At 42.7% G+C, this 27817-nt stretch overlaps 1 protein-coding gene across 3 annotated transcripts in view; it reads left to right on the top strand.

Moving 5' to 3' along the window:
• Window positions 1-27817, top strand: part of FYB1 (FYN binding protein 1) — a 153644-nt gene that overhangs the window by 34971 nt on the left and 90856 nt on the right. For all 3 annotated transcript variants that reach the window (XM_057312215.1, XM_026506862.4, XM_057312216.1), the window contains exon 2: window positions 24885-26028. In XM_057312215.1, coding sequence (XP_057168198.1) covers window positions 24912-26028 — 1117 coding nt within the window. In that variant the 5' untranslated portion in view covers window positions 24885-24911. The remainder of the gene's footprint in view (window positions 1-24884; window positions 26029-27817) is intronic.

Here is a 27817-nt window from a genome sequence, read left to right as displayed (position 1 = left end):
TGTGGGTCAAGAGCAGACATAGCCTACATGGCTAGCTCAAGACTTCTGTTTTCTGGTTCCTGTGTGGGCTTCTCAAGGTAAAAGACCTTCCCCAGCAAAAGGCACTTTGGGTCAGTCTTACTGGAGTCAAGAGAAACAATCCTAAAAAGAGAGAGAGAGAGAGAGAAGGAGAGAAACAATTGTATGAAAAAAATCCAGCTGAATTTCAAGGGCTCTTGGGTTGCAAATCAAATGCTTTCTGGGGCCAGGCACATGATTTCACTGAGCCAAGTGGTTACAGCAAATTATGGAAGCCAGGCGAAGTTCCAGCTAATTGTTGCACTGAGAAATCAGACTTCACAAAGAAAGCCACAAATCTGAATGTTTACGTGAAATCGCTCTAGCTTTTACATTTCCCCATGGTTTTTATATTTAGAGTTTTAAATCTACAGAAAAGCTTAAGCAATAGTACAGCAAGCAACTATATTCCCTTCCAGTTAAATTCACCGAATTGTTATCACTTGGCCACATTATATGTATATGTATAAATGATTTTCTGAACCATTTGAAAGTAAGTTGTGCAAATTATGACAATCATCCCTCAGAATGTAAGCATGTATCTTCTAAGAACAAGGGCAGGCTCCATTTTAACCATAATACCATTATCACACCTAAGAAAAGTAAAAATTTCTTTATCATTTAGTTGCCCATATTCAAATTTCCCCAGTTGTCCCAAAATTATCCTATAATTTTTTTTGTTCAAACCAGGATCCAACCAAGCTGTACATATTGCATTTTATTATATCCCTTCGGCATCTTTTAATCTGGAAGAGTTCCCCTACCTTTTATGTTTTGCTAATAAATATGACTTATATGAATTTGCGTATGTGTGTGTACACATCCTCACACACGCAGGCAACAAGACCAGGTCCACAGGCCAGATGCATGCTGTGACGTGTATCTCTGCACCCAGATGCGGTCCATCCAAAGCCCCATTTCCAAAAGCATAATCAATCATCAATACAGTCTTTGCCTCAGCTCGCATCCGTGCATTTGCTTAGTAGGCATGGAAAGATGAGAAAGAGAATTCCTTCTTTCATTGCTAGTTATCGACAGGCCTTAGCACTGACACTGCTAAACTCCAAGGATGAATTAGATGAGAATCACCTGGGAGAGGAAGCAGCTACAAAGCGCGATTGCTGGGTTCTACCCTAAACCTACTCAGTCTGGAAGCACACTTTAAAAACACCTCCGAGGGAGCGCCTGGGTGGCACAGCGGTTAAAGCGTCTGCCTTCGGCTCAGGGCGTGATCCCGGTGTTATGGGATCGAGCCCCACATCAGGCTTCTTCTGCTGTGAGCCTGCTTCTTCCTCTCCCACTCCCCCTGCTTGTGTTCCCTCTCTCGCTGGCTGTCTCTATCTCTGTCGAATAAATAAATAAAATCTTTTAAAAAAATAAAATAAAAAATAAATAAAAACACCTCCGCTTATTCTTCTGAACACTAAACTTTGAGGACTACTATTCTAAAGACTCAGAAAAATTACGAATTGAGCCCTACCTCTGGCAAGTTCGAGTGAACCTCGACATTATACGTTATCACCTGATGCAGTGAGTACTCTGAACGCCTCAGAGGGAGGGTCAGAGAAGGCTTTGGTGGACTGGTAATCTCTGAGTGGAGTTGAAAGAAGATTGGGTCACCCCAGGAGAAGAGGAAGGGGAAGAAGGTATGGAAATGAGAGTAGCAGAAACTATGCCTCTTGCAGCTGGGGAATGTGATGTGGCCAGGACTGATGGAGGAAAGCCTCAGATGCTCTGTGAAGGAGTTTTGATTTTTGCTCCCTGAAGGGTTGGAGAGCCACTGGAGGGCTTTCGGGAGACATGATCCGGTTGATCAGAGAAAGACCATGCTTGACAGCTCTGGGAAGAAAGGATTAGAGGCAGAACAATTTCATAAGAAGCCATTGCAATGAAAGAGGCAGCAAGTGATGAAGGCAATGCACTGGGGAGGATGGGCAGGTGGGATTCAAAAGACCCTTGAGACACAGAAGCAATAGGACACGTCTTGGCGGATGTGAACACAGGAGTCAGACAAGCAAGACTAAAGCTGATTCTCAGCTTCCCATTCAGTCTCATGTGAATGAGTGTCTGCAATGCCTGTTGGACATTCTGGGGAAGATGACCCTTAGGTGGTTACCAGGTCAGGAGAGCAACAGCAAATACCTCAGAACTGAACACGCGGACCCAGTAGAGACAATGCAGCTGGGGCAGATTGGTGCAGGAGACCTGCTTTAGATCAGACAGAAGGCTTGGGGGCACTTGCACGCTCAAGAAAGAACTCGTAACCCACTTGCATGGGTGGGACCAGCCAGTAGGGAACACCATGGTTTTGTTGACATCCCTGTGCCTTTTGCTTACTTCTAGCGCATTGGTGGTCTCTCTCCACTCTTTTCAATGGTGGTCTCCCAAGTGGAGTGAATCCAACAGAAGAAGGCTGAAGACAGTTTGTTGGACATGAAGGGAAATTGTTAGAAAGATTCTATGTTTCAAATCTCACCTTTTCTATTTTTGTGTACATTTTACAATGGATAAAGAATATTTGCAAAGTAATATGCGTGTGTGTGTAGATGCATAGGTAGGTAGTTAGGTAAGGCTCACTAGAAGATATCCCCATATTAGGCTGCAGGCTCAAATGTATTTTACTGCCAGCAATACACGATCAGAAACCTTGAGTGACCACTCTCCTGCATGACGAAAACTCCAGAAAGGAGAGCTTCCAGGAGGAGAAGGGCAGACACGGGCGTGGGCCTTGCATGGCCACTTCTCAAAGATCACTGGCCTCTTTCCAAAGGTCGTGCCAGTAACAAAACCCCACATAGCAGAACCGCTGGAAGTTGTGCAAGTCCTCGTACCGTTTCTTACTTTGTGTGTGTTTGTAGAATCTAAGAAGCTGCGAGTTGGAAAACTTTTGTGTCAATCAGCTAGTTTTCTGCTTTCTTGAGAAGCAAAAAGAAAGGGTGGTTGGAGGAAGGAGGGTGGGCTCAGGAGGAGATAAGGGTGGAGGAAAGTAGAGAAAAACCAGCCTTTTTTTTTTTTTTTTTTTTTTTTACACTTGAACCTGGAGCCCGTCCCGCCCCTTGCAGGTTGTACTGTTTCTCTGATTTGTGGGTGAGAGTTATGAGGGGAGGAAGGGGAAGTAGCTGTTCAAGTGAAAGAAACTAAGCAGAACGTGTTTCTTGGCTGCTCTCTACATGATCCGTTGTCACCCTGTTACCAGCGGGCCTGGGCACTGGGTAGTTTATGACAGCAGATCGTGAACTCTCGCTACGAACACACACTGCGCATAACCTGTGAGCAGGCTGTGATTGGCTTCACGACAAAGCTCCTGACAACTGGACATTGTCAGCAGGGCAATGGCGAGTTTCGGGAAGGTGTGGATTCGGTTGTGCTTTATCTGCTGCTCGTTAGTCCCAAGCAGTGGCAAAGCTTGGGCTCTCCTGCCAAATGCGCTCCCTTGCTGGGCAAGCAGACGGCGGAAGCCCGCCTGATCTGTCTCCACACTGCCTCCAGATCCTCATGGAAACGGAAGCCAGCAGGACGGTGCTAAGCCCTAACTTGAGGCCAAATCGTTTTCCCTCGCACACACATTCATGATCTGTTTTCTGGACAAGTCCCCGGGACCTTTGAATGGCACAGCACCGCCTGTCCTGGAAGGGTGGCTCGACTGGCCATTGGCTTCATGTCTCTACTTGAAGAACTAGAAGGTTAACTGTCATTTTTTTTTAATTGAGAGGAGATGAGTGTTATAATTGCTAGAGCACAAGAACAATAGTGCGATATTTAATTTCGAGAACAGAAAAGCGAGCATACTGACAGCCTTAGGTAGAAGCAGTCCCGTGCCGCAAGTAGTAATGATCCGGACCGTACAGAAACAGGGTGAGACTTCTCAACCTGGGGTAGACGTGAGGATGGGGCAAGAGAGGGATAGTAGAAGCAGCTGCCTGGATTGTAAAGACAGAAATTCTGACATCCTAAACAGGTACGGATGCCAGTAGCCATGAGCTGAGAAAGCTGCCTTCCTCCATCCCGCTACAGAACCCCCCAGCGCACTACTCTTCACCCTACGGTATTTTACTCCCGTGCGTGGCACAATAGCTCTGCACATCATGCGTAAGAAAAAGCCCGGTATTCAAGTCCACAAAGAATGAGCTATTCATCGAGAGCTTCATCATTTTCTTAGAATTGCTCTTGCTGGGGGAGGGGAGAGTCCTCAGCATTTCATAAAATACCCAGAAGCATTGAGGTGTTGGCTATAATTCTGCAGCAGATGTAATGCAAGAGCTGGTATTTGAGCTAAGAAACCTTTGAATGACTTTATTTTATGTGATTGCTCAGGTTTCCTCATAATTTATGACAAGCTTTAGTGAGAAGCTACAAAAATAATGAAAAGTAGATGGCCGAATAATAACCCAATATTAGATTATTGATTTCCTTAAAAAATACAATGCAAGTATTTCTTTCCAACTCCACCTTCTGTTAACACCATCTCAAGAGGGATTATAGTGAAGAAAAATAAGCCTCTCATATTTTGTATTCTTTCCTCCAAATGAAGGGGAAAAAATACTACTGCTATACAGTGACTTTAAAGTCCTGTGTTAATCTGCTGCTTCAAAGAATGGTTGCATGTGTCCAGAGCATACAGTAAAATAGGCTTGTGCCAGAAACAATGCTTTTACTTTTGCATTTATTGATTATAAGCCTCATAACATAGAGGAGCACGGGGAGAACCAAAAGGAATTTTTATCATCATTATCATGTTGTTATCAAATAATAAATTATTGTATCTCTTTCTTTATGAGGAATTGTAAAAATAGAAAAAAATCGAGTGTTTATTACTATGTAATAATAAGATCAGCTCAATGTAAGAAAGATTTGGGTAAGGTATCTACATTTTCATTGATTTTAGGAGCACTTCTTTATTTTACCAAACTCATCCCATAGCTTTTACTTATTTTTGTTAAATTTGCAAACTTTTCAGGGTACTACTAACAAGCATAGCTACCACTCAATTTAAACACTCAAATTTTAAAATATATTCTTTGTAACTATGTACATGTCTTGTCCCCCATTTTGGATAGCAAAATTTATTTCTATCCCTCAGAGGTGTAAATTGCTGAATTTCCCTTTTCTGGGGGAAAAATATGTAAAAAACAATAACTGTTCCACAAAGCAGGAAGCTGCCCTTGGCCAATAAATTAATTCACTCAACAATGTTTATAAAGTGCCTTCTGCGTGCCAGGCACTGTATTAGGAACGACGGATCCAAGACAAATGAGCCATAGTCCTCACGCTTAAAGAGCTCAAGGTCTAGTGCGAGAAACAGACTTGTCTCCAGCAACTAAAAGATACCTCGGAAGCCAGAGCAAAGACACCTTGCTCCGTCTTGAGGGATTGAGGTCAGAAGGAGGCGACATCAACACTGTGCTTCGGGGCTTGATCAGGAATTAACCAGGTAAAGGAGAAGAGGGGAGATGCATTTCATGAAGGCATGTTCTGGCTTTGGGATCTTTTCTTTGGCATCAGAGGGAGGTTGGTGGGAAAGAGAAGAAACAAACATAAGACTGGTTTTAAAAAATTAATATTTCTTCTCTTTCTTCCTTTCCCTCCCTCATAACATCTAGCAAAATCCAAGGACAGTAGAGTTGCTTCCTGGGGCCAAGACCCAGGCTCCTTCTGTCTGCCAGCTCTGCCATCCCTAAGCATTGCCCTAGTCATCAGTGAACCCCAGGGACTCAGGCCCACATGGCATTGCAGCCAGTGTGGAGGGGAAAGCAGGCTAGGACCCAGGTCCAGGGCACTTCCCAGGAGCTGCATAAATCTCTTCTACTTTGATCCCATTGGACGAATCTTCACCATATGACCACATCTCGTGGCCAGAGGGGCTAGAAAATGTTCTCTTCTGTGTAGTCACATGTCTGGCTAAAACACAAGAATTCTCTTACTATCAAACAGGCATTGGCAAACTTTTTCTGCAAAGGGCCAGAGAGTAAATATTTTAGGCCACATACAATCTTTGTCACATGTTGTTGTACTTTGTTGTTTCTGTTTGTTTGTGTGATTTTTTTTTTTTTTTAGCAACTCTTCAAAAACGTAAAAACCATTCTTAGCTTAAAGGCTGTGCGAGACAAGCCATAGGCCAGATGTGGCACATGGGCCATGGTTTACACATCCTTACTGTGGCAGAAGGGAAGAAAGACTCTTCAGGGAGGAAAGTGATGGTGTCTAACACGACCACTACAAGATTATAAACACTAAGGAGAACCTTGTCTTGTTCACTATTCTAGTCTCGGCATAGTGTTTGGCCCATACAGTGGGTGCTTACTGTTTATGACTGAGGGATGAATTGATTGGTTGATTGATTGATTGATTAAAGGAAGATAAGGTGTTTAATTTAACAACAATTTGTTAAAATCTCACTTAGTCCCAATGGTAGTCTCTCTCCATAGCCTATAATTTGAATACTCCAGTTTTTCCAGGGTTTGAAGAAAAGTGTAACCAACAGCAGACGAGTGTGAAACCACGGGGCTTTCTGCCACCCGCACCCCATCAGCTCATATAGTCCAGCACCCATTTCACCTCCCCAGGGGCAGATACAGGTAAGCCCCAAGTAGTCCACGTCTTGGAGCGGAGTTCCCGAATCGACAGCAGGTGGGCAGCCCCAAGTGTGCAGGCAGATTACAGACCCAAAGCCTTCTAGGTTCCTCCCCTTGTATGCCAGGGGCAGAGGGGCAGGCAGGAGAACCTCGCTTGTGTTTTGCCCTTATAAATGTCATATGCTTGGTGGGAATGTCAGCAGATGTGTCCAGGCTGAACAGACACTTTTTAGTTCCCCTTATTCTCCCCCTTCTTACTCAATATCCTGAGGACATAATAGAACTTTACTTGTCTCAGTCAGCCCAGCGAGGGGGAGGGAGGGCTGGCTCACTCAACCGTGCCGCTGGCCATCACCCTGCCAGGCGTCTGAAAGTGCCACAGTTCTTGGACTCTGCAGGCTGAGCAGACACGACACCACAAGTGAGGGGGGCCCAGACCCTGGGCCTGGAAAGACTCACTAAGTGAGGCCATCCTGCCTGCCACATTGTTCTGCAGGACTCGGGTAACAGCTTCTTTCAAATAAAACTGTAACTTGTTACAGCAGGGAAAGGTGCCACTCCAGGTGCCGGGAGCATAGATAGTGCCTGCTGGAATAACCAACAGACAGTTCTGCTGGAAAATGGCAGAAGAGGTGGACCTCGGACACTCCGATGTGGCCTTGTTGTAGCCAGAAGGGTGATAAGCAGATAAAAATGTGTCTGTCACTGGCTGTTTCGTAACGGAATAGGGCCTGTCACACGTTCCTGTTCCAACCTCTGGGGTCGTTGGTGGTAAGTGAAGTCTTGCAACAGAACCAGAAATGTGGTCCTATTGGGCACAGATGATTTCTTTCTTCCTGGCTCCTGATGAGTGTGTGCTCAGCCTTTTGATGAGGAGAAGCAAATTTCAATTCCGCCCCCACCCCAAACCTGAAGATGGGGCAGAGGGTGGGGATTCATGGGAAATTTCTACACAGGCCAAGGGCAGGAAGCTGCCATCAACCTGCCTTCTCAGAAGGAATCCTGGCAAATGGGGACAAACGATAACAAAGGGTTACAAATGATCTGAGAAAACTTTCACAGTGACAGTAACTAAAAACAAAAGTGGGTTGGAGCCTTTGACCCTCGTGTATGAATTTCTGCCTCTTCTGAAGAATTCACTAGGCCTCCCCCCACCCCCCTTTTAACTAACGTTATAATGAGGTAATTCAGAGAAGAACGTGGGCCTCTTACTGGGCCTCCTAGCAGCTGTGGTATTTTGCGCAAGCCGCGTAACCGCTCTGTGCCTCAGTTTCCTCCTCTAAAAAATAAGAGTAGTAGTAGTACTTACCTCAGAGAGCTGTTGTGAGTCTAAAGTTATATGAACTTACTGTGTACTAATACATAATCATAGATCATTAATATTTGCCACTTTAAATATTTTGGCATTAGAGATTATCCCATGCAGAAAAATAGATAGGTTTATGAACACAAGGCAAAGTCCTGGCTGTGGCTTTTCTGTCCATGCTGCAGGACTGTCGGGAGAGATTTACATGTGGACGAAACTAACGTGCATATACAAAAAGGCACGAACTTCGAATATTATAATACCCAAGAAATTAATGATAAATGATAGGTGAGGGGCAAAAGAAGACATTGTTCTTTCCAATAAAACCACACCTTTAAAAATCCTCCATTAAAAGTGATCACGAATATCAAAGGAATTGCAGTGTATTCAGGAGACCTGCTGGGAGAAGTCAGCCTTCTGTTTTAAAAAGAAAAGGCTGGGAAGGATTTTCCTTCTCTTGGGGAATTATTTTCAAGGCTCATATTTATGTTGCCTGCTTGTCATTTCCATCCATTTAACTCCCAGGGGCTTCATATGCTCCCCAGCTCCTGCCCGAATCCAGAGGGCCCTTCTTTGGACTGGGAGCTCGATAAAGCTGGTTTCTGGGGGAAATTCACTCTTCGAAGTTATGGCAGCCTCCTAGAACAGTCACACTGACACCTAGTGGTCTGAAGGCTAAGTGCAAGCAATTGCTTAACCCATTTTCATCTTTTTATCAAGGCCCAGGGTCAACTACGTGGAGGTTGGAATCATTTCTGTATCCAACCACTAGGAATACACCAAATACGTAGGTGTTTGGGCAGAGATGAAAATCCAACGGGAAGTCTTAGAAACTGAAGTTAGCTCATCAGAAGCTGGTGGGGGGTTTCTGTCATAGATTTGGAGCGTTCAGGGCTTGTCCTGTTTTTCTACTTTCGCTAACAGACCTCCTTACATGGACAAGAAACAGGCAAACCCATTAAGTATATAAATTCAATATATGCTTTACTAATAATATTGCTGAGTCCACGCCGTGGGTGTTGGTCAGCATAGTGCCTGACCTTTCTTCCATGAGCAGGTTAAAAGCCCCTACAGCTCACCTGCTACCTGTAACTCATTCCCCACTCTGTCTTTCCAAGCCAGGGACAATCCCAGCAGGACTGCCTGCTCTTGGGTGATAACAAACGATGGGGGAGAAAAGGTCATCATGCAACAAAACTTGGTGCCCTTCATCGTGGACTTCTTCCATGCAGGCACTTAGACTTTCGTAGAAAAACAGCACAAAGGTGTTTTGGACTTTTGTGAAGGTGGGCATGTTAGTTTTCCGTGGCTCCCGCAACAAATTATCAAAACGAGGTCACTTACAACAACAGAAATGTATTCTCTCACAGTTTGGAGGCCAGAATTCTGAAATCTAGGTGTTAACAAGGCCATCCTCCCTCCAAAGGCCCTGGGGGAGTATCCGTTCCTTGTCTCTTTCAGCTTCTGGTGGGCCCAGGCATTCTTTGGCTTAATGGCTACATCTCTCGGTTCTCTGTCTTTGTCTTCACATGGCCTTCTCCACCTCTCTTATCTTTCTCCCTTCTGCATTTTAGAAGGACACTGGACGCTGGATTTAGTGCTATCTGGGTAATCCAGGATGATCTCATCAGATGATCCTTAATTACCACAGACCATTTTCCCAAATGAGATCACATTCACCGGTTCTGAGACATGAACGTATCTTTTTTTGAGGGGGAGAGGGGGTTATCATTCAACCCACTATAGTGGTTATAGACAACAGAGAGAAAATTTAGAAAGAAAAGCAGCCAACTTCTGTACCCCAATCCCACTTCCCCATGCTGAATCAGGGTACCCCTCAAAAGTTAGCTTAACCTTGCCATTAAATTGCTATAATTCTTTAGTAGGAGTTGATCAATGAAGATGTGAGGATAAGAGCAGAAGGATCCCAATGGTTTTTTGTTTTTTTTCAGGTTCCTTCCCTTCAACTTCATTGTACTTTCCATTGGATTTTCTCACAGTTGATTATTTGTATGGGTAGTAAGGATGAGTTCTGAGAGTTCTAGAAGTGATCAAAACACATTCTGTGTGTGGTGGGAGTTGCCTTGCTGGCACACTGGGAGACCCGTGCGTACACTTGTCTGTGTGTGTTTGGTTATTGTTGTTTTTTTAAAATTCAATTTATTTAAACTAAAGAAAACCAAAACCAGGACGGTTCACTCATCTCTTCCAATCCCCCAGCCTTCACCTCTAGCAACCACCAATCTAGTCTCTGTATCGATGAGCTTGGTCTTTTTACTTTATTTATTTTTAGATTCCACATATAAGAGAGATCACATGGTATTTGTCTTTCTCTGCCTAACTTATTTGACTTAGCATAATACCTCTGCGGTCCATCTATGCTGTCACAAAGAGCAAAATTTCATTCTTTTTTGTGGCTGAATAATATTTCACTGGTTATATATACTATAGTTTTTTTAATCTATTCATTCACTGATGGACACTTAGGTTGCTTCCATATCTTGGCTATTAGAAATAACGCTGCAATGATCATCGGGGTGCATGTATCTTTTCAAGTTAGTGTTTTCACTTTCTTCAGATTAAATACCCAGAAAGAACTGCTGAATTATACAGTAGTTCTGTTTTTAATTTTTGAGGAACCTCCATACTATTTTCCACAGTGGCTGCACTAGTTTGCATTCCCACCAACAATGGACAAAGTTTCCTTTTTCTCTATGTATATACCAATACTTGTTATCTCTTGTGGTTTTGGTGGTTTGGGTTTTTTTTTTTTTTTTAATAATAGATATTCTAACAGGTATGAGGAGATATCACACTGTACTTCTGCTTTGCATTTCCGTGTGGATTAGTGATGTTGAGCATCTTTTCATGTGTCTATTGGCCATCTGTATGTCTTCTTCAGAAAAATATCTCTTCAGATCTTCTGCCCATTCTTTAAATTGGTTTGTTTGTTTGTTTGTTTGTTTGTTTGTTGCTATTGAGTTGTATGAGTTCTTTATATATTCAGGCTATTAGCCTCTTATCAAATGTATGACTTGCACATATTTTCTCCCATTTGAAATGAAAAGGTTGCCTTTTCATTTTGTTGATGGTGTTCTTTGCAGAAGCTTTTTAATTTGAAGAGTCCCACGTGTTTATTTTTGCTTTTGTTACTTTTGCTTTGATGTCAGATTCAAAAAGTCATTGCTAAGACCTCTATCAAGGAGGTCTTACTGCCTGTGTTTTCTTCTAGGAGTTTTATGGTTTCAGGTGTTACATTCAAGTCTTTAATCCGTTTTGAGTTCGTTTTTATGTATTGTGTAAGATAATGGTCTAGTTTCATTCTTTTGCATGTGGCCGTCCAATTTCCCCAACACCATTTATGGAAAAGACTATTCTTTTCCTGTTGTATATTCTTGACTCCTCGGTCATAAACTAACTGACCGTATATACATGGGTTATTTCTGGGCTCTCTATTCTGTTCTATGTGTCTGTTTTTATGCCAATACCAAACTGTTGTCATTACTATACCTTTATAATAGTTTGAAGTCAGGTAGCATAATTCCTCCAGCTTTGTTCTTTCTCAAAATAGCTTTGGCTATTTTTTTTATGGTTCCATACAAATTTTAGCATTGTTCGTTCTATTTCTGTGAAAAAATGCCATTGGAATTTTGATAGCGATTGTATTGAATCTGTATATTGCTTTGAGTTGTGTGGACATTTTAATGATATTAATTCTTCCAATTCATGAACATGGAATATCTTTCCATTTATTTGTGTCTTCTTCAATTTCTTTCACTACTGTCATACTCTTCAATATAAAGAGGTTTCAAACCTCCTTGGTTAAACTTATTCCTAGGTATTTTATTGTAAATGGGATTGTTCTCTTAATATCTCTTTCTGATAATTCATTATTAGTGTTTTTAATCATTTTGGTATCCCAATATGCCATGGGATGCCACACGCTCCCATTTGTCCTCATGGCTGGCAGAAATCATGATTCTCCAGAGAGAAACCCTTAGAGGAGCTCAGCAGGATAGGATGGGTTACATATCATGTGCCCCTTGAATAAATCTTCCCAAGGTGATTCTACCATACCCTGTGCTTCTAACCCTCTGCTTTCCCTGTCCCACCTCGAAGGAGACCATCCAGAACACCTTTATTTAACCTATCAGTCAAAAAATGTCTTTAGTCAGTGAAGTGTGCTTATACCTCTCAAGGAGTTTTTTAATGTTTTTATTTATATTAGAAATTTGTCATTGGTCCCTTGTTACGTTTTTGCCACATTTATATGTAAGTCATTTAAAATGTTTTAAAAGTTTTAAAAAATATTCTCAATCAAACACAGTTTTGTCTGGATCGTAGAATGTATACATATAAGCTTGATCTTGTTGAAAGATCATTTTTTCCACCATTTTGAATCACTTCCATTTTCCTCTTCCCTTCACTAAAACTGAGGTAAAAAGAAAGAAAATATCTCACTGTGGAACAATATCAAAGCAATTGTATCATTTACAGTGAGTTGTTTACTCATTTTTCAGATACTGCTTGACTATTTTTACTATTTTTTATGGTAAAATATACAGAACATAATAAATTTGTCATTTTAACCATTTTTAAATGTACAGTTCTGGGGCACCTGGGTGGCACAGTCGTTAAGCGTCTGCCTTCAGCTCAGGGCGTGATCCCAGCGTTCTGGGATCGAGCCCCACATCAGGCTCCTCTGCCATGAGCCTGCTTCTTCCTCTCCCACTCCCCCTGTTTGTGTTCCCTCTCTCGCTGGCTCTCTCTGTCAAATAAATAAATAAAATCTTTAAAAAAAAAATTGTACAGTTCTGTGGCCATAAGTACATTCACTCTGTTGTACGACCATTAACGCCATCCATCTCCTGAATGTTTTCATTTTCCCCCAACTAAAATTCTGTACCCATTAAACAATAACTCCCCATGGCCTCCTCCCCTCAGCCCCTGGTTACCACCATCTTACTTTCATTCTTTATGAATTGACTACTCTACGTACCTCAGTTAGTAGAGTCATACAATATTTGTCTTTTTGTGACACTTAGTTTACTTCACTCAACATAATGACCTCGAGGCTCATCCATGTTGTAGCATGAATCAGAATTTCCTTCCTTTTGAAGACTGAATAATATTCCATGGTGTGTATACACCACTATTTTCCTCATCCACTCCTCCACGTTGACACTTGGGTTGCTTCTACCTTTGACTACAGTGAATAATGCTACTGTGAACACGAGTGTACAAATATCTGTTTAAGGCCCTGCATTCACTTCTTTGCGGTATATACCCAGAAGTGGAATTGCTGAATTGGTCTTTGAGGAAACACCATACTGTTTTCCACAGTGGCTGCACCATTTTACATTCTCGCCAGCAAGGCATCGAGGCTCGATTTCTCCACATTTCCCACCAACATTTGTTATTTTCTGGTGTTTTTTTTTTTTTTTAATAATAGCCATCCTAATGCATGGTTAAATATTTTAATTAAAGGAAATACTTATATACTTATATAAATAATAGGTGATTCTCTTTGTAGTATCTTTATTCTTTAGGAGAACCACACTATTTTAAAAATTATAAAACAAGAAGAGATTTTGGTGTGTTTCATTTTTTATTTCTGTTCTTTGAACCATAGATGTTAATGGTGTTTTGTTGTTTTTGTTTTTTGCTTTTTTTATCCAGGCAGAAGTTGTTTTATATAAATTCTTTGCTATCAATCTGATTTTTGCCATGGGCCTTCCCAAAGCATAGCCTCCTTCCCTAGCTGTACCAGTTCACACCCTTCAACTTCCCTCTGCAGCCAGATGAATAATAAACACCATCCCAGGGGAACAATGAATGAACCATAATGGTGCCCGAGGCCTCTGAATGGCCAGATGGATGATTCATCTCCCTGACTCTAGGGAGCAGCTGTTTGGAGGGAAAAGAGACCTAATATACTCCTCTATGTAAACATATCACCCCCATGCCCACACACACAGACCAAACAGCAAAAATAAAGCAAGCAGAATTGTTTGTCTTTGCCTTCTCTCACCCTTCAGCTTGCCTGTGATATTATAAAGTCAATGAATGTATTGGCCTAGAGCCCTGCGTCCCTGTCTTGCTTTGTACCCTTGCTCATCTCAGATCTGCTATGATCACAACTGTGGGTAGAACAAGTGTTAACACATTGCCTGCCATGATTAAATCATTAGGGATTGGTGGAAAACTTTTTGGAACAGAATAAGAAATTTGTCTTGTATGAGCTGAGGATTCATACTCAAAATCATAACCATACAAGAAGGAGAGAAAGTCATGATTCCTATGGTGTATTGTGGCAAACACGGGATTTAGAGGTAGAAAAATTCAGTTTAGGTCTCTTTTCTACCAGGTGCTTGAGCTTAGTTTATCCTTCTCTGACAATAGGAATAAACCAGGCTTTGGAAGGATCAAATAAGATACTGTGTGTGAGATTTTGCTTTAAAATGAGATGATTAGGTGGGGCGCCTGGGTGGCACAGCGGTTAAGCGTCTGCCTTCAGCTCAGGGCGTGATCCCGGCGTTATGGGATTGAGTCCCACATCAGGCTCCTCCGCGGGGAGCCTGCTTCTTCCTCTCCCACTCCCCCTGCCTGTGTTCTCTATCTCGCTGGCTGTCTCTATCTCTGTCGAATAAATAAATAAAATCTTTAAAAAAAATTTAAAATGAGATGATTAGGGGACACCTGGGTGGTTCAGTTGGTTAGCACCTGCCTTTGTTTCAGGACTTGATCCCAGGATCCTGGGATCAAGTCCTGCATTGGGCCCCGTGCTCAGCAGGGAGCCTGCTTCTCCCTCGGCTTGCCATTCCCCCTACTTGTGCTCTTTCTCTCTTTCTTTCTCTCTGACAAATAAATAAATTTTTAAAAATGAGATTATTAGGGGTGCGTGGGTGGCTTAGTTGGTTAAGCATCTGCCTTCAGCTCAGGTCATGATCCCAGGGTCCTGAGGATGCAGCCCTGCATCAGGCTCCTTGCTCAGCAGGGAACCTGCTTCTCCTTCTCCCTCTGCCCCTCCTCCCTGCTTGTGCTGTCTCTCTCTCAAATAAATAAATAAAATCTTTTTAAATGAGATTATTAGTTCTAATAATAGAATTAGTAACAGATATAAAATGCCAAACTCTAGAATTTTTTGCTAACAATACAAGTGTACACAGTTTGGGGGGGGGGTGTTGAGGTCATTTGTACCCTAAGATGAGTTATCTTAATTAAGCACAGATTTTAAACTAGATATTGGCAAAGCGCCACATACTAGAACCACTGGCACATTAGCAAGGAGTCCGCAGTACTCTCAGAAGAAAATGAAGCAATGTATGAAGGAAGAGATAAGTGAAAACACAGAGCAGCTAAAGCCATGAAGCACCTCGGAAAGATGAGGGGTCAGGGGCTGGTGGGGGGCGGGGTGGTGTTAAGAGCAGGATCTACATCGTGAAGAGCTTGAAATTGAGAGCATCACAATTTTAATGAGAAAGGGTGCAAACTGCCCTAAAGAGCCCCATGGTGACAAAGGTGAGAGAAATTGCTCATCTCATGGCAGAGTCTTGTTATTGTGACTTATAAGAGAGAAGTGAGGTAAGAGGTGTGAGGTGATTATACAGTTCACTCCTGATTACTAAATACTGAATGCATTTTCTTCAAAGTTCAAAAAGAGAGATGGAACAGGAATGGGAGGGGGAATAGGAGGGAGGGCTTCACATTGCCATATTCTGTAGAGTGAGGTCTTTGTGGAAACTTCCATAACCCTTCACTTCTTATGTCTAGTTTTACTTTCTCTGTTCACACTGTTGATCCCTTGATGTAACCTGTCTTGATCAGCTTGCCAACGCCTTCCTCTTCTGAGTAGTTCTCTTCTCACAGAACTTTCACATGCTGGGAAGGAAGTCTCTAGAAAACCCCACAGATGGCCTCATCTCCCTACCTCAGGCCACTCCATGTTGGCCATATACTTTCGGTTTCTAACTTCTTGTCAAGTGTAGAGAAGGAACTCACTGTCCAGGCTCCTGTGTCCGTGTATGTCTGTGTGTTTGTGTTTGTGTCTGTGCTCGGGGGAATGTGGAGGCTGAGAAAAAAGGAAGCAGAACATTTCTATTTTACTTTTCCTGTGTCAAACAGCATCTTTCTCAACCATCAAGCATTTTTACTTCAAATTTCATATATTTTTAACAAAGTAAGTTTCGTTTGGCTGGTTTATACTACTTATATGTAAAAATAGAATAACCAGGGGCACCTGGGTGGCTCAGTCAGTTAAGTGTCTGGCTCTTGATCTCAGCTCAGGTCATGATCTCAGGGTCATGAGGTCAAGTCCCAGTGTGGAGCCTATTTAAAAAAAAAATAGAATAACCACTAGAAATAGTAGATGAAATTAAGATCTCTTTGAGATGACAGAGTAGAAGACATGGGAAAAATGAAAGGACTTATATTGCATAATTGTCAATACTTAAATATTATCTTAAGATCCAAATGAGCCAGTAGTAAGATATCTATGAAAACACTTTAATTATCTACAAGTTCGTTGGTCAAAATGTAAATTCCTGAGAGAATATTCTCTAATTTGGTTTATTTAGTTAACTCAGGCTACGTGAATTACACAGTGAGCAAATGTAAGTTAAATCTGCTATAAAAACTTTATAAAATGGAATAACTAAAATGAATGGTTGGGACTATCTGTCTGCATCAGACTCTCTATTCTCTGCATCCTGTCACCATGCCATTAGCATCAAAGAGTCAAAACCTTATAGCAGAAGAAATTTCAGAAACATATAGGAAGTCTTACTGAACTTCCGTATCCATTTTGCGTAAGCCATCAGAAGCCACGACAGAGTCAAAACTGTGTTGGTGCAGGAGCTATTTGGTAGGATGACCAGAAAGAGGTTCAAAGGCTCTAATTTGTAGAAAGATGGTGATTTTCAAGCCTGGTCTTTAAAGACAGAAGGTACACACAAAAGCCTAATGGTTCAATATACCTTGAGAGTCCAAGGTGACACAGGATTTGGAAAATGGGCCATCACAGTCTGAGCTTTAACAGTCACTGGACTATCTTGTTCTTCTACTTCAATTCACTCTAAAAGAGAGGACACAGTAGGAACAGGTGCCTGAGGTAATACAAGAGGGAGTAATGATAGAGAGGTTTCCTGTTAAGGCACTTAGGCCAGCCTCCTGCAGGACAATGGCCAAGTTCACCTGTGTTGAGGGGAGCCAAGCAACATGGCTCCCAGAGAGACCCCACTCATGCCAGGTGTCTTCTTCTGACTATATTACACCTCAGCACACAAGGCTGGCTGCTGGGTTGTCTGCAGTTCCAGCTCCACCTTTACAAGTCACGGAGAAAAATGTAAGGTGGCTTCCGCCACCAGCCCCTCCTCCCTGTGCCCTTGCCCAGTCTGCAGCAGCCTGATCTTGCCCTAAGAACTCAATTTGCGGTGAGAAGCACGTTCCCACATCCTGTTGAAGAGGGGCCTGGTGCTCCCTCCAACCTCAGAGGCTCAGCCAACTGGAATCCATCACAGCACATTCGCAATGAGGTAGAGACCCTGTTAGATAGAGAGCTCTTAAAAATAGATTCATGACGGGTTCAACACTCTTGAAGAAGCTAAGGAAATCATGTCCCCAGCTATCATCTGTGTGCTTAGTCATGGTGAAATTCAAGTAAATTCAGCCCATCAGCCAGTATAATATGTGGGATAGATATTATGGAAAGAAATGCGCCAGGCATTAGGAAGTGCTTGTTTGAATGGATGGTGGCAGAGGGGTACTGTTTTTGAGGAAGAAAAATAAATCTAGGTTCCTGCTTTTACATCTCGTTGGGGAAACAGAATATACACAGTAAGTACTTAAATTATGGTGCATTAAGTACCTAAATATTTAGACAGTGTTAATGGGGATGAAAAAAGTGTACCACAGTTTCATTATCTCTAGTGCAACCCGCCATCTGCCATTTTGTGAGAAGTTGTCACAAGTACTGTACTTTCAGCCAACTTCCATTAACTCTATCTTTACAACCAATACCAAGGAAAATTGTTTTATTATGTAATTTCTGACAACAAACGGTTTTAAGAAAGCTCATTTTCAGATTAAAACAATTCCTTTTTCCAAGTTTATTGAGTAGAGATTAAGTCTCTTTAAAAAGAAAAGACAACTTATCACTCTTGTGTGAGTGCGTGCGAGCCCACTCAGAAGGGGAGGAGGACTTGGTTGTGGGGAACGTATGTTATTTTCTTTAATCTAGTCAATAGAAACCAGTGAAGTTGAATACCATTGCCCTGTGAAAGTTTGAACTGCTTGAGTATATCACAAATTTTCACCAGCCTGCTTCCTACCTCAAGGATGGCAAGCTTATTTGGCTTAAGAAAGAACTTTCTATCTTCTCAGTCTTTTTATTATACCTTCTTATCAATCCTTTGCTGAATGGGTTTGAGCAACATGGCCCATGACCCTGGTAGAAGCTGGGTTTTCTTGTACGGCACCATGCCCTCACCTGCCTTCTTCCCTCTTCCATTCACTCTGACTACAGTCTCTGAAGCCTTGGGCAGGCCTGGGTCTGGCTTCCTGGGACATTTTCCCTTTACATATGCACCTCCTTGCAACCTCCTGTTATCCTTTGATGCCATCGTCCGGGTAATGGCAGCAGTGGTCGGAACTAATTTTATTCAATGAGAAGAACCATCAATTCAGACCATAAGTCATGGGTAAAACATGACTTTACAGTAAAAAAAGAAACAATAATAATAAGAAAGAAAATGTACATACAGTAAAATTGATCAATGATGAAAGAAAGAAACAAACCAATTTGGGTCAACTATTATTAATTGCTGTCTCCCTCATGATGAAAAGCATTACATGCAATCCAGTGCAAAGCACTTTCTTCTCTTTTTCCCTGGCCTATATAGGGAGAATAACAGCATCCCTAAGAGTGGTTTGCTCTCCTCATGCTTTAATTACAAAAGTAACACAAACACATCTTACAGAGGTAAAATGAGGCTTCAGTTATTTTAAATCTATTAGTTACCCATGATTTGTGGCTGTTTTAATTTCTTTTGTGCTTTATAAATGAAACTTAACAAAGATGAGACTTTCAAAGACATGGAACTTTGAAAACGATCTCTAATGGTTGTTGGTTTGGGGGTTTTTTTTTGTATTATTTATGGGTTTGAGGGTTTTCGTTTGTTTTGTTTTTTTTTTTTAGGTATTTATAGATTTTAGATTATATTCTATTACAAAAAATTAAAGGTGGACTTTCTGATAAGGTATTCCCAATAATCCAGGAGCAGTAAGATTAGCTCAGGGCTTCTCAACCTGGGGACTGTTTGGACCGATAACGCTTTGTTGAGGAGCTGTCCTGTGCGTTGTAGGGCGCTCAGCAGTATCTCTGGCCTCTACTCACTGGATGCCAAGAGCATTCCCTCAGCCAGTCATTTCAATCAAGGCTTTCTCCAGACATTGCCAAAAGTGCTTCTCATTGAAAACCATGGATTAATCTAATATTCAATATACATTTAAAAGTATGAGCAGTGTAGGGGCGCCTGGGTGGCTCAATTGGTCAACCGTCTGCCTTCGGCTCAGGTCATGGGAACTGAGCCCCGTGTTGGGCTCCCTGCTCATGGGGGAGTCTGCTTCTCCCTCTCCTCTGCTCCTCCCCTACCAACTTGTGCTCACTCTCTCTCTCTTTCTCTCAAATAAATAAATAACATCTTTAAAAAAAGTATGAGCACTCTAAAAATAAATCCAAAACCAAGCAAAACCCTGTTATCGACAACAGTCATAGGGTGTTTTTAATTTTTCATATGAAAATATGTAGACAAACTGGTACAAAGGGAAACATTTTCTTAATGTGTACAGTTTCTTGATGTCTGTCTTAAATGTCATCTCAGCCTTTGTTTAAGTATGTACTTGATCCATTATTTTCAAATAATAATAAAAACAAAGAAAGATTTTCTGGAATCTAGAGTTGTTAACTAGAAACCCAGAGGATGTAGCAAAGCCCTTTTTGCTAGCAGCCGTCTTCCTAGGGGCTGTGGCGAATGTGATAAGTTTACGTCAGTGAAGATACATAATTCTGAGGAAGGAAAAATATATGGGGGCTAAAGGAAATTCATTTCTATCAAGAGCATTTCTACAATTACATCTGTGTAATTATAGAGCAATGAATGGGAGTAGTTTGGACTTAAACATTATATAGGTATATAACAGATGGCAATAATAATGAATTGCTTCAGATGACTTTGAAAGAGAAACTTAAGTAATTTGAGATGAAATGCTTGATTTGCCTTAAATATCCTGAACTCTGAGGTCTCCCAGATGTAAAATACCTCTTCTTAAGAATAAGTAGGAGCCCAATCTTTAAGTCATTAAAAGTTTAAAAAGTCCTGCAAACCAATGTCAAGTGTTAATAAGGAGAAACGAGGTGCAAAGTATATGACAACTGTCTGTACTATCTTCTCAGTTCTTTTGTAAATCTAAATCTGTTCTAAAAATAAAAAATAAAATAAAATCTATCTTTTAAAAAAGTTTGTGCAAATAATATGCACTGATATGGATCAATTATAAAGGAAAATAACAGAGTTAATATTGAAAATATTTAACAGCTGGAGTCGCACAAGGTACCAAGCAATCAGAATGGTTGTTGATGATATATCCAGCTGTGCGGGTGTGTAGCAAACTGAATATCAGTTCTGGAAAAAAGAAGACTGCAAAGCAGGAGTTTCCACTTGTGCAAAAAGTAGGGATAGGAAGGATGTGTGTGTGTGTGTGTGTGTGTGTTTATATATATTTGTATATGCACAGCTTAGAAATGTACATAAGAAACTGAGGACAGTAGTTGCCCTGGTGAGGAACTGGGTAAATTCACCATGTAATTTATGTTTAAAGCAGGTCAACGTTGAGAGTAAATGTGAATGTTATTAATAGTTATTCCAGAACAGTAGGCATAAACTTGTCTTATACTGGGAAGTCGGGATATATGATACCCCTAGAACTGGGGCAATAGGGCTTGGAGTTTCAATGCTTAGAGTTGACTGACTTTTCACTCTATCATACAATGATACATGGCTCCTACACTCTTTTTAATTTTTTTTTTAAGATTTATTTATTTCTTTGAGACAGAGAGAGAGAGACAGCAAGTGCGCTAGAGAGGGAAGGAGCAGAGGGAGAGGGAGAGAGAGAATCTCAAGCAGACTCCCCACAGAGCACGAGGCTCAACCCCACAACCCTGAGATCACGACCTGAGCCAAAACCAAGAGTCGGATGCTTAACTGACTAAGCCACGCAGGCACCCCTCTTGTTAACTTTTTAAAAAGTAAAAAGAACCCTGGAAAATGGAATGGCTGTTCAATCTACAATGAAATCAGGATGGGAGAATTTTAAAAAAAATTATTTTAATCATTTTTGCCTTTCTATACTTATCATTATGGAAGAAATCTAGTTATTACTGTTAAGATTAAGGGCAAATCTGGGTGTTAAAAAGTTTGTCCAATAAACTTCTGACAATAATAATGATGAAACAACTTCTAAAGCCAAGCAGCCATGTAAGTGGTTACATATTGATAGAGTTTGGGCTATTGATTTGTCAGACATGTTAGTGTAAGCTCAGGGGCTATTCCTGTTTCTTCAAAGTGTCCTACATAAGAACGTATTACTATTTCTTTCCCTATCTTTCGATGTTCAATGAAAAGTTTAAAACTGTGGATAAAGCAATCTCAAACTTAGTAACTCCATTATGTTATCCAGCAGGATATTTGTTTCAGTCACATTGATTTAAAATTAGAACATAATGTACATGCATTAACCCATTTCATACTGATTTAAGAACAAAACCCTGCGGAAAAATAGGTACTGTTATTATTCTCATTTTACAGATGAAGAAAACTGAGTCCCAGAGAGGTTAAGAAACTTGTTAGGTCATGTAGCCAGTAAATGGCAAAGTCAAGATTTGCACCCAAGTCGATAATTCTAGAGCCTGGGTTATTAACCATGACGCTGTCCTGCCTCCTGGGTCTGGGTGGGCAGCTAAGAGACTACGTTCCAATTCCAAATCGACCCCTTCCAAATTTTCTAGACTAAAACCAGGATGTGAAGTTTGACATTGGGTTAGTGTGTTTCATGGGTTTTCCCCCATGAAATCCAAGATAAGAAGTCTCTGTGACTAAGAAGGATATTGCTTTAATCTTTTGGTTGCTGTTTCCTCTCCAGTGCAGTGAGAGAGGCGGGCCAGATGATTTCTAAGGCTTCTCTTGCTGTATAAAAATAGGAAACTGTCTTACATTATAAACACTTTAAGAGTGCCTTACAGAGATTAGTTGCATCGTCCAACGGCCCCATGACACGGCATTATGATCCCTAGGATAGAAGTGAGCAAACTAAAGCCCAGAGAATCTGTACCCTGCCCTAGGTTAAACAGCTAGTAAGATTCAAACCCAGGCAGTCTGACCTCCTAGTCTGTGTTATTAACTACTCTGCAATGTAATCTCTCGTTATAAATCTAGAATAAATTATAGATCTAGAATATAAATTGCAAAATATGGAATAAGTCCAGAATAAGAGTTCTTCCCTGGAGACAGACTTTCTTACATGTGGGGAGCTAATTTATTTTTTTTAGATTGATTGATTGATTGATTTGAGAGAGAGAGAGAGAGCTCACACATGCGTGAGCATGAGCTGGGGGAAGGGCATAGGGAGAGGGAGAAGCAGACTCCCCACTAAGCAGGGAGCCTGACACGGGGCTCGATTCCAGGGCCCTGGGATCATGACCTGAGCCGAAAGCAGACGCTTAGCCAACTGAGCTACCCTGGCGCCCCAGGAACAAATTTTCGTACTATTACTTCTTCATGTATCTTGTGTTAAGGTTTGGAGTCCTCTGCAGCTCTGATCTCCTTGGGAGGGTTCAGGGAAGGACCCATCTGCTCCCATCATCCAACTGTCCCCAAAACACCCAAACTCTCCTTATTCTGCTATCTTCCTGCCTATTGCCTCAGGGGTTGTTCGAGGATTGCAGGAAATCATGGGGATTAAAAAAAAAAGTGCTCAAGGAAGCAAGGTAGAAAACAAGATGTTTTCAGCAACTTGGAGATAGGGTAGTAAGTTAAAGGAGCAAAATTCAAGCTGGAAAATGCTGCTGTCATCTGGTTTTCTCCTTCTAGTACCTAAGTCCCTTTCTCCCATCCTGCAAATACATGGGCACTGCAGTTTGGTACAAAGAAAAACTCCAGCTGAGGGCACCATTTCTTTTAAATTGCTATTCACAGTATTCAGCTCAGTGCCAAGTTTTATTTCCCCAAATATGCATTAGAAGCCTGAAGGTGGGGCGCCTGGGTGGCACAGCGGTTGGGCATCTGCCTTCGGCTCAGGGCGTGATCCCGGCGTTCTGGGATCGAGCCCCACATCAGTTCCTCTGCTGGGAGCCTGCTTCTTCCTCTCCCACTCCCCCTGCTTGGGTTCCCTCTCTCGCTGGCTGTCTTTCTCTCTGTCAAATAAATAAATAAAATCTTAAAAAAAATAATAAATAAAAAAGAAGAAGCCTGAAGGTGCCAGGCCCTGGTCCAGGGGGTGTGGGGATACAAAAAGGAATGAGACCCTTTCTGGACTTCGGAGCCCTAGACACACCTGCCTGTGCATCCCTGTGCTCATAGTTCCTGGCTGTGAGCCCTTCAACATGCTACTTAATATTTCTAATAATAATCGTTTCCATATATTGAGCCCATGCTCTGGTTTTGTGGTTTTGGAGTCTCAAAAGGCAAAATGTATTTGGGTATGTGGCCAGATAGGTGGTGGTAGGAAGAAAGAAAATGTTTTCTAGGAGAATTTTGGGTTCTGTCAGGTATATGGCAGAAATGGATATTGGACATTGTCATGGATGTCATGGAAATGGGTACTGTCACGGCTGCATGTGTATCTTCAGTGATTTTTTTTAACGCTACTGATTTTCAAATATTTCTAGAACTAGAAAACTTCAAATCCTTGCTTTGGAGAGAAAGAGCGAGCACACCATGAATGTTTCCAGATTAAGCGGAAAGTCACCTTCACAGAGAAGGGTGACTATTTGCCTGCTTTCTTTACTGAGTCACATCCTAATTCTAGTCGAGGACAGAGACTGTGTGGCAGGACTTCTCAGAAGGAGTATTACATGTCCTTATAGAAGAGACGAGACTGGAGAAGCAAGAAAGCTGGATATGAGACTTCCCAGCCAGTCTCTACTGCTTCCTGGTCCCCTCCCCCAGCCTGAGCCCCCGAGACAGGACCAGTCTGGAAGGTGAGCACATTCTGCCTGCTCATCTGGTTGCCCTTGAATCAGGAGCACTCGATATTTATAAATAAGTCAGGAAACTCGCTTTCTACTTACTTATCCAAATGAGTTTTTCTGCCACATCTCCTGTTTACCAAGCAGATGCACCTTAACTGCGGGCGGGAACTGGAGAGCTCTTGCAAACCACAGAGCTGTTAAACGTGGCCCTGCTACAGAAAGCATTCAACCTGAATTTACAGAAGAGCTTACTTTCATTTTTTCAAGGGTAGTTTCTATTTCAGAGACTCAACTGTAAAATATGGAAGGAGTCCCTTCTTAGCCACTTCCATATTTTTTTTTCAAGTGAAACAAAATAGATAAATGCCAAGTAAAGAGTAAATCCAGCAGAAGAGGGGGAGAGACAGGGAGGCAAAGAAAAAAAAGGTCAATTGTCACTTAAACAGAAATAAGCAAGTCAGTGTAAGACAAGCAAAAAAAAAAAAAAAAAAAAATCCTAAACAGTATCTGCACAACACTAGCCCTCCCCCTTCAAGAAACTCTCACAACCGATTTTGCCATAGAGGAAGATAAATGTTACAATGTCTCCCTAACCAATCAGCGACGCCGCAGGCCTCAGACCAGGAAGCCCTTCAGAGTGTAGTATTTTAAATTGTGCAATTAAGACTTCTGGCTCTCAGCTAGTTTTTGTTCCCTGTGCTTGTAGGATACAAAAGCAGATGTGAAGTCCCTCATGGCGAAGTTTAACACAGGGGGCAACCCCACGGAAGAGGTCTCTGTCAGCAACCGCCCCTTCAAAGTCACTGGGCAAAACTCACCTTCGGGAGTACAAGCCAGAAAGAATCTGTTCAACAACCAAGGAAGTGCCAGCCCTCCTGCAGGACCTAGCAACGTACCTAAGTTTGGGTCCCCAAAGCCACCTCTGGCCGTGAAACCCACGTCTGAGGAAAAGCCTGACAAGGAGCCCAAACCCCCATTTCTAAAGCCGACGGGAGTGGGCCAAAGATTTGGACCGCCGCCAAACTCGGCCACCAGAGACCCCGAGGTGAAAGTGGGATTCCCGAAACCTCTAGGCCCCAAGCCCGTCACCGTGCCCAAGGATGATGCCAAACCCGTGTTTCCCCGGCCCCCCGGGAATAAGCCTTCGCCTCACAGTGCAAACCAAGACCATGACTTAAAGCCACCAGGCCCCAAGCCGGGGTCTCATCCTCCGGCCCCGGAAGCTGAGCAGAAGCAAGCGTTCCCCAAGCTGGCTGGGGTGAAAGGCAAGTTCCTGTCAGCCTCCCAAGACCATGACCCCAAGCCCCTCTTCCCCAAACCCGCCTTCGGCCAGAAGCCAACCCCAAGTACTGAGGACACCCACGAAGACGAGAGCCCCACCAAGAACGCGTCTCTCCACAAAGGACCCCCGGCTCCCTTAGGAGCCAAGGCCAAAACCGGCGCCCAGGAAAATAAAGACCACGGGGGCGAGATGTCCAGTTCGCCCTTTTCTGGTGTGGTTCTGAAACCTGCTGCGAACAGAGGAAGCCCGGGCCTGCCCAGAAATGCTGAAGAGAAAAGAGAAGATAGGAAGATAGATGCTGCCAAGAACATCTTCCTGAGCAAAATGAATCAGGAGGAGCCCGCCTCTGGGGCTCCTCCTGCCAAGTTCCCTAAGACGCCTTCTAAGTTGACAGCGACAGGGCCGTGGAGCCAAAGTCAAGACAAGGAAAAGGGAGACAAGAATGCAGCGACCCCCAAGCGGAAGCCCCTGCCTCCCTTGTTTACCTTGGGCCCGCCGCCCCCGAAACCCAGCAGACCCCCTCATGTTGACCTGACCAAATTCCTTAGAGCAGCCGCTTCTGCAAACAGTGAGTTCTTTTCTCGTTTCGCTAGTGACCATGCTTTTGTTCTACCGCAGAGGGTGTTTGACCCTCTGGGGGAAAAATTATACCAAGGAACGATTCCTTCCCTGGTACCCCTGTGTATGTGGCCACTCGGCTTTGGCACTTTTTTTCCTTTGGTGGGTGAGGTCGGAGAGGTAAAAATCCTTAGTTCTGCGAGAAAATGCCTCAGGGGCTGCCTTTGGCGGCTGGAGGGAAATATATGCATTTGATTGATAAATGGTTTTGCTTTCATTTACATCCTTCGCTGGGTTTCATTTCTGCTGAATGAGGCTGAGGTGTGTTCCCCTTACTACCGCGAAAGAGCTAGACAGAAAGATGAATAACCCTCTAAGTCGGGGCCTCTCCAACTCGGTCAGTGTTGATGCCCGGGGACGTTTGGCAGCGCCTGGAGGCAGTTCTGACTGTCACGACTGGAGGGTGCTGCTGGCACGCGACAGGTGCAGGCCAGGGAGGCGGCTCTGTGCCCCACGCCGCGGGCAGCGGCCCCTCGCAGCAAAGCCTCCAGCCCAGACGGTCAAGCGATTGTCAGTGTCCGAAAAGTCATCATGTGTTTCCTAAGCCCGATATTCAAAGAAGAGATGAGCAGGGCTCGTGAAACACCACTTTCTGTTTGATATCTCAGCTGTGTTCTGGATAAAGGATAAAGCTTTCTGAACTTGGCTGATTCCTCAAATAGTGCAGAACTAGGACCGTAAGCCAGCCAAAGGGACTCATTAGTCTCCTTCTGGGAAAATAGTTTCATTTCCTACCAGAGATGGGACGATCCTATGGCACATGCTAAAATTTGATGCTGAATGACTTGGTAAAGATTGGTGACCCCCGCACAGTGATGACAGAAGCTCATTTATGCCTGAAACGATTAATATTTTAGGCCAATTATGTGCAATTATTGTTTATTGTTGGGGAAGGTGGAGAAAGGATGCCTATACAGAGTGGCATAGGGACCACACCTCTATCAGACATATTTTTTCCCTTATAAAACTATGGCCTAATTAAAGAAGTTCTAGGTGTAAAGGTGGTTTTTCTTTTCCAGCTTTGCAAAAACATCTTGCAATATATCGCTTACAATGCATCACCATGCAATAGATCAATATTCTGGCTGCTAAACAACAGATTAGTGATCCAACCCCCCCCCCCCCCGTTAATCTATCATGTAGAAAGCACATTTGAAGTGATGCCATGATCATCCGTCTTCTAGAAAAATTCAGCCATTATACTTGTGTCCTTCCCTGTCACCTTCTCATGTTAATACTGGTCCATAACTCAGAAATGTTATTTTTGTGAAAACTTCTAAAAGATCCCTTCCCTTAGTTCCTCTGTGCCTCGGATAAAAAGTTAGCTATCATAACCTCCATCTTATGGCTCTAACTTCAGACCAGGGAAACTGTGGTGGTGTTAAGCAGAAATCCTTGGGAGTTTTCTTCCACGTGCTCCATCTTTATTTCCACTCAGCTCCCAGGTTTGGGTGACAGTCACTGGTTGTCTGGTGTCATGCTGTTGAAATGTTAATGAAGTCCTCTCGCTCTATGGTTCTGGCAAGGGCAGTACTGAGCTTTCAGTGCAATAAAGTTCCAAGGGACCCAGGCAAAATTGCCTAGTAGGCAGAGTGGATCCTTGCCCTCTTTCTCCTTTTTCCCCTATCATGACCTGCCTCCCCACTGCTCCGGTGCCCCAGGACACAATTTAGACTCTAAATCCTCTCATAATGTTCCCCACCTCCAACTCTGATCCCTTGGGATGTATTATGCTCCAA

The sequence above is a fragment of the Ursus arctos genome, unplaced genomic scaffold, assembly GCF_023065955.2.
Source record: "Ursus arctos isolate Adak ecotype North America unplaced genomic scaffold, UrsArc2.0 scaffold_15, whole genome shotgun sequence".
NCBI classification, from domain to species: domain Eukaryota; kingdom Metazoa; phylum Chordata; class Mammalia; order Carnivora; family Ursidae; genus Ursus; species Ursus arctos.
The sequence above is the reverse complement of the archived record's forward strand: the minus strand, read 5'-3'. Positions and strand labels throughout refer to the sequence as shown.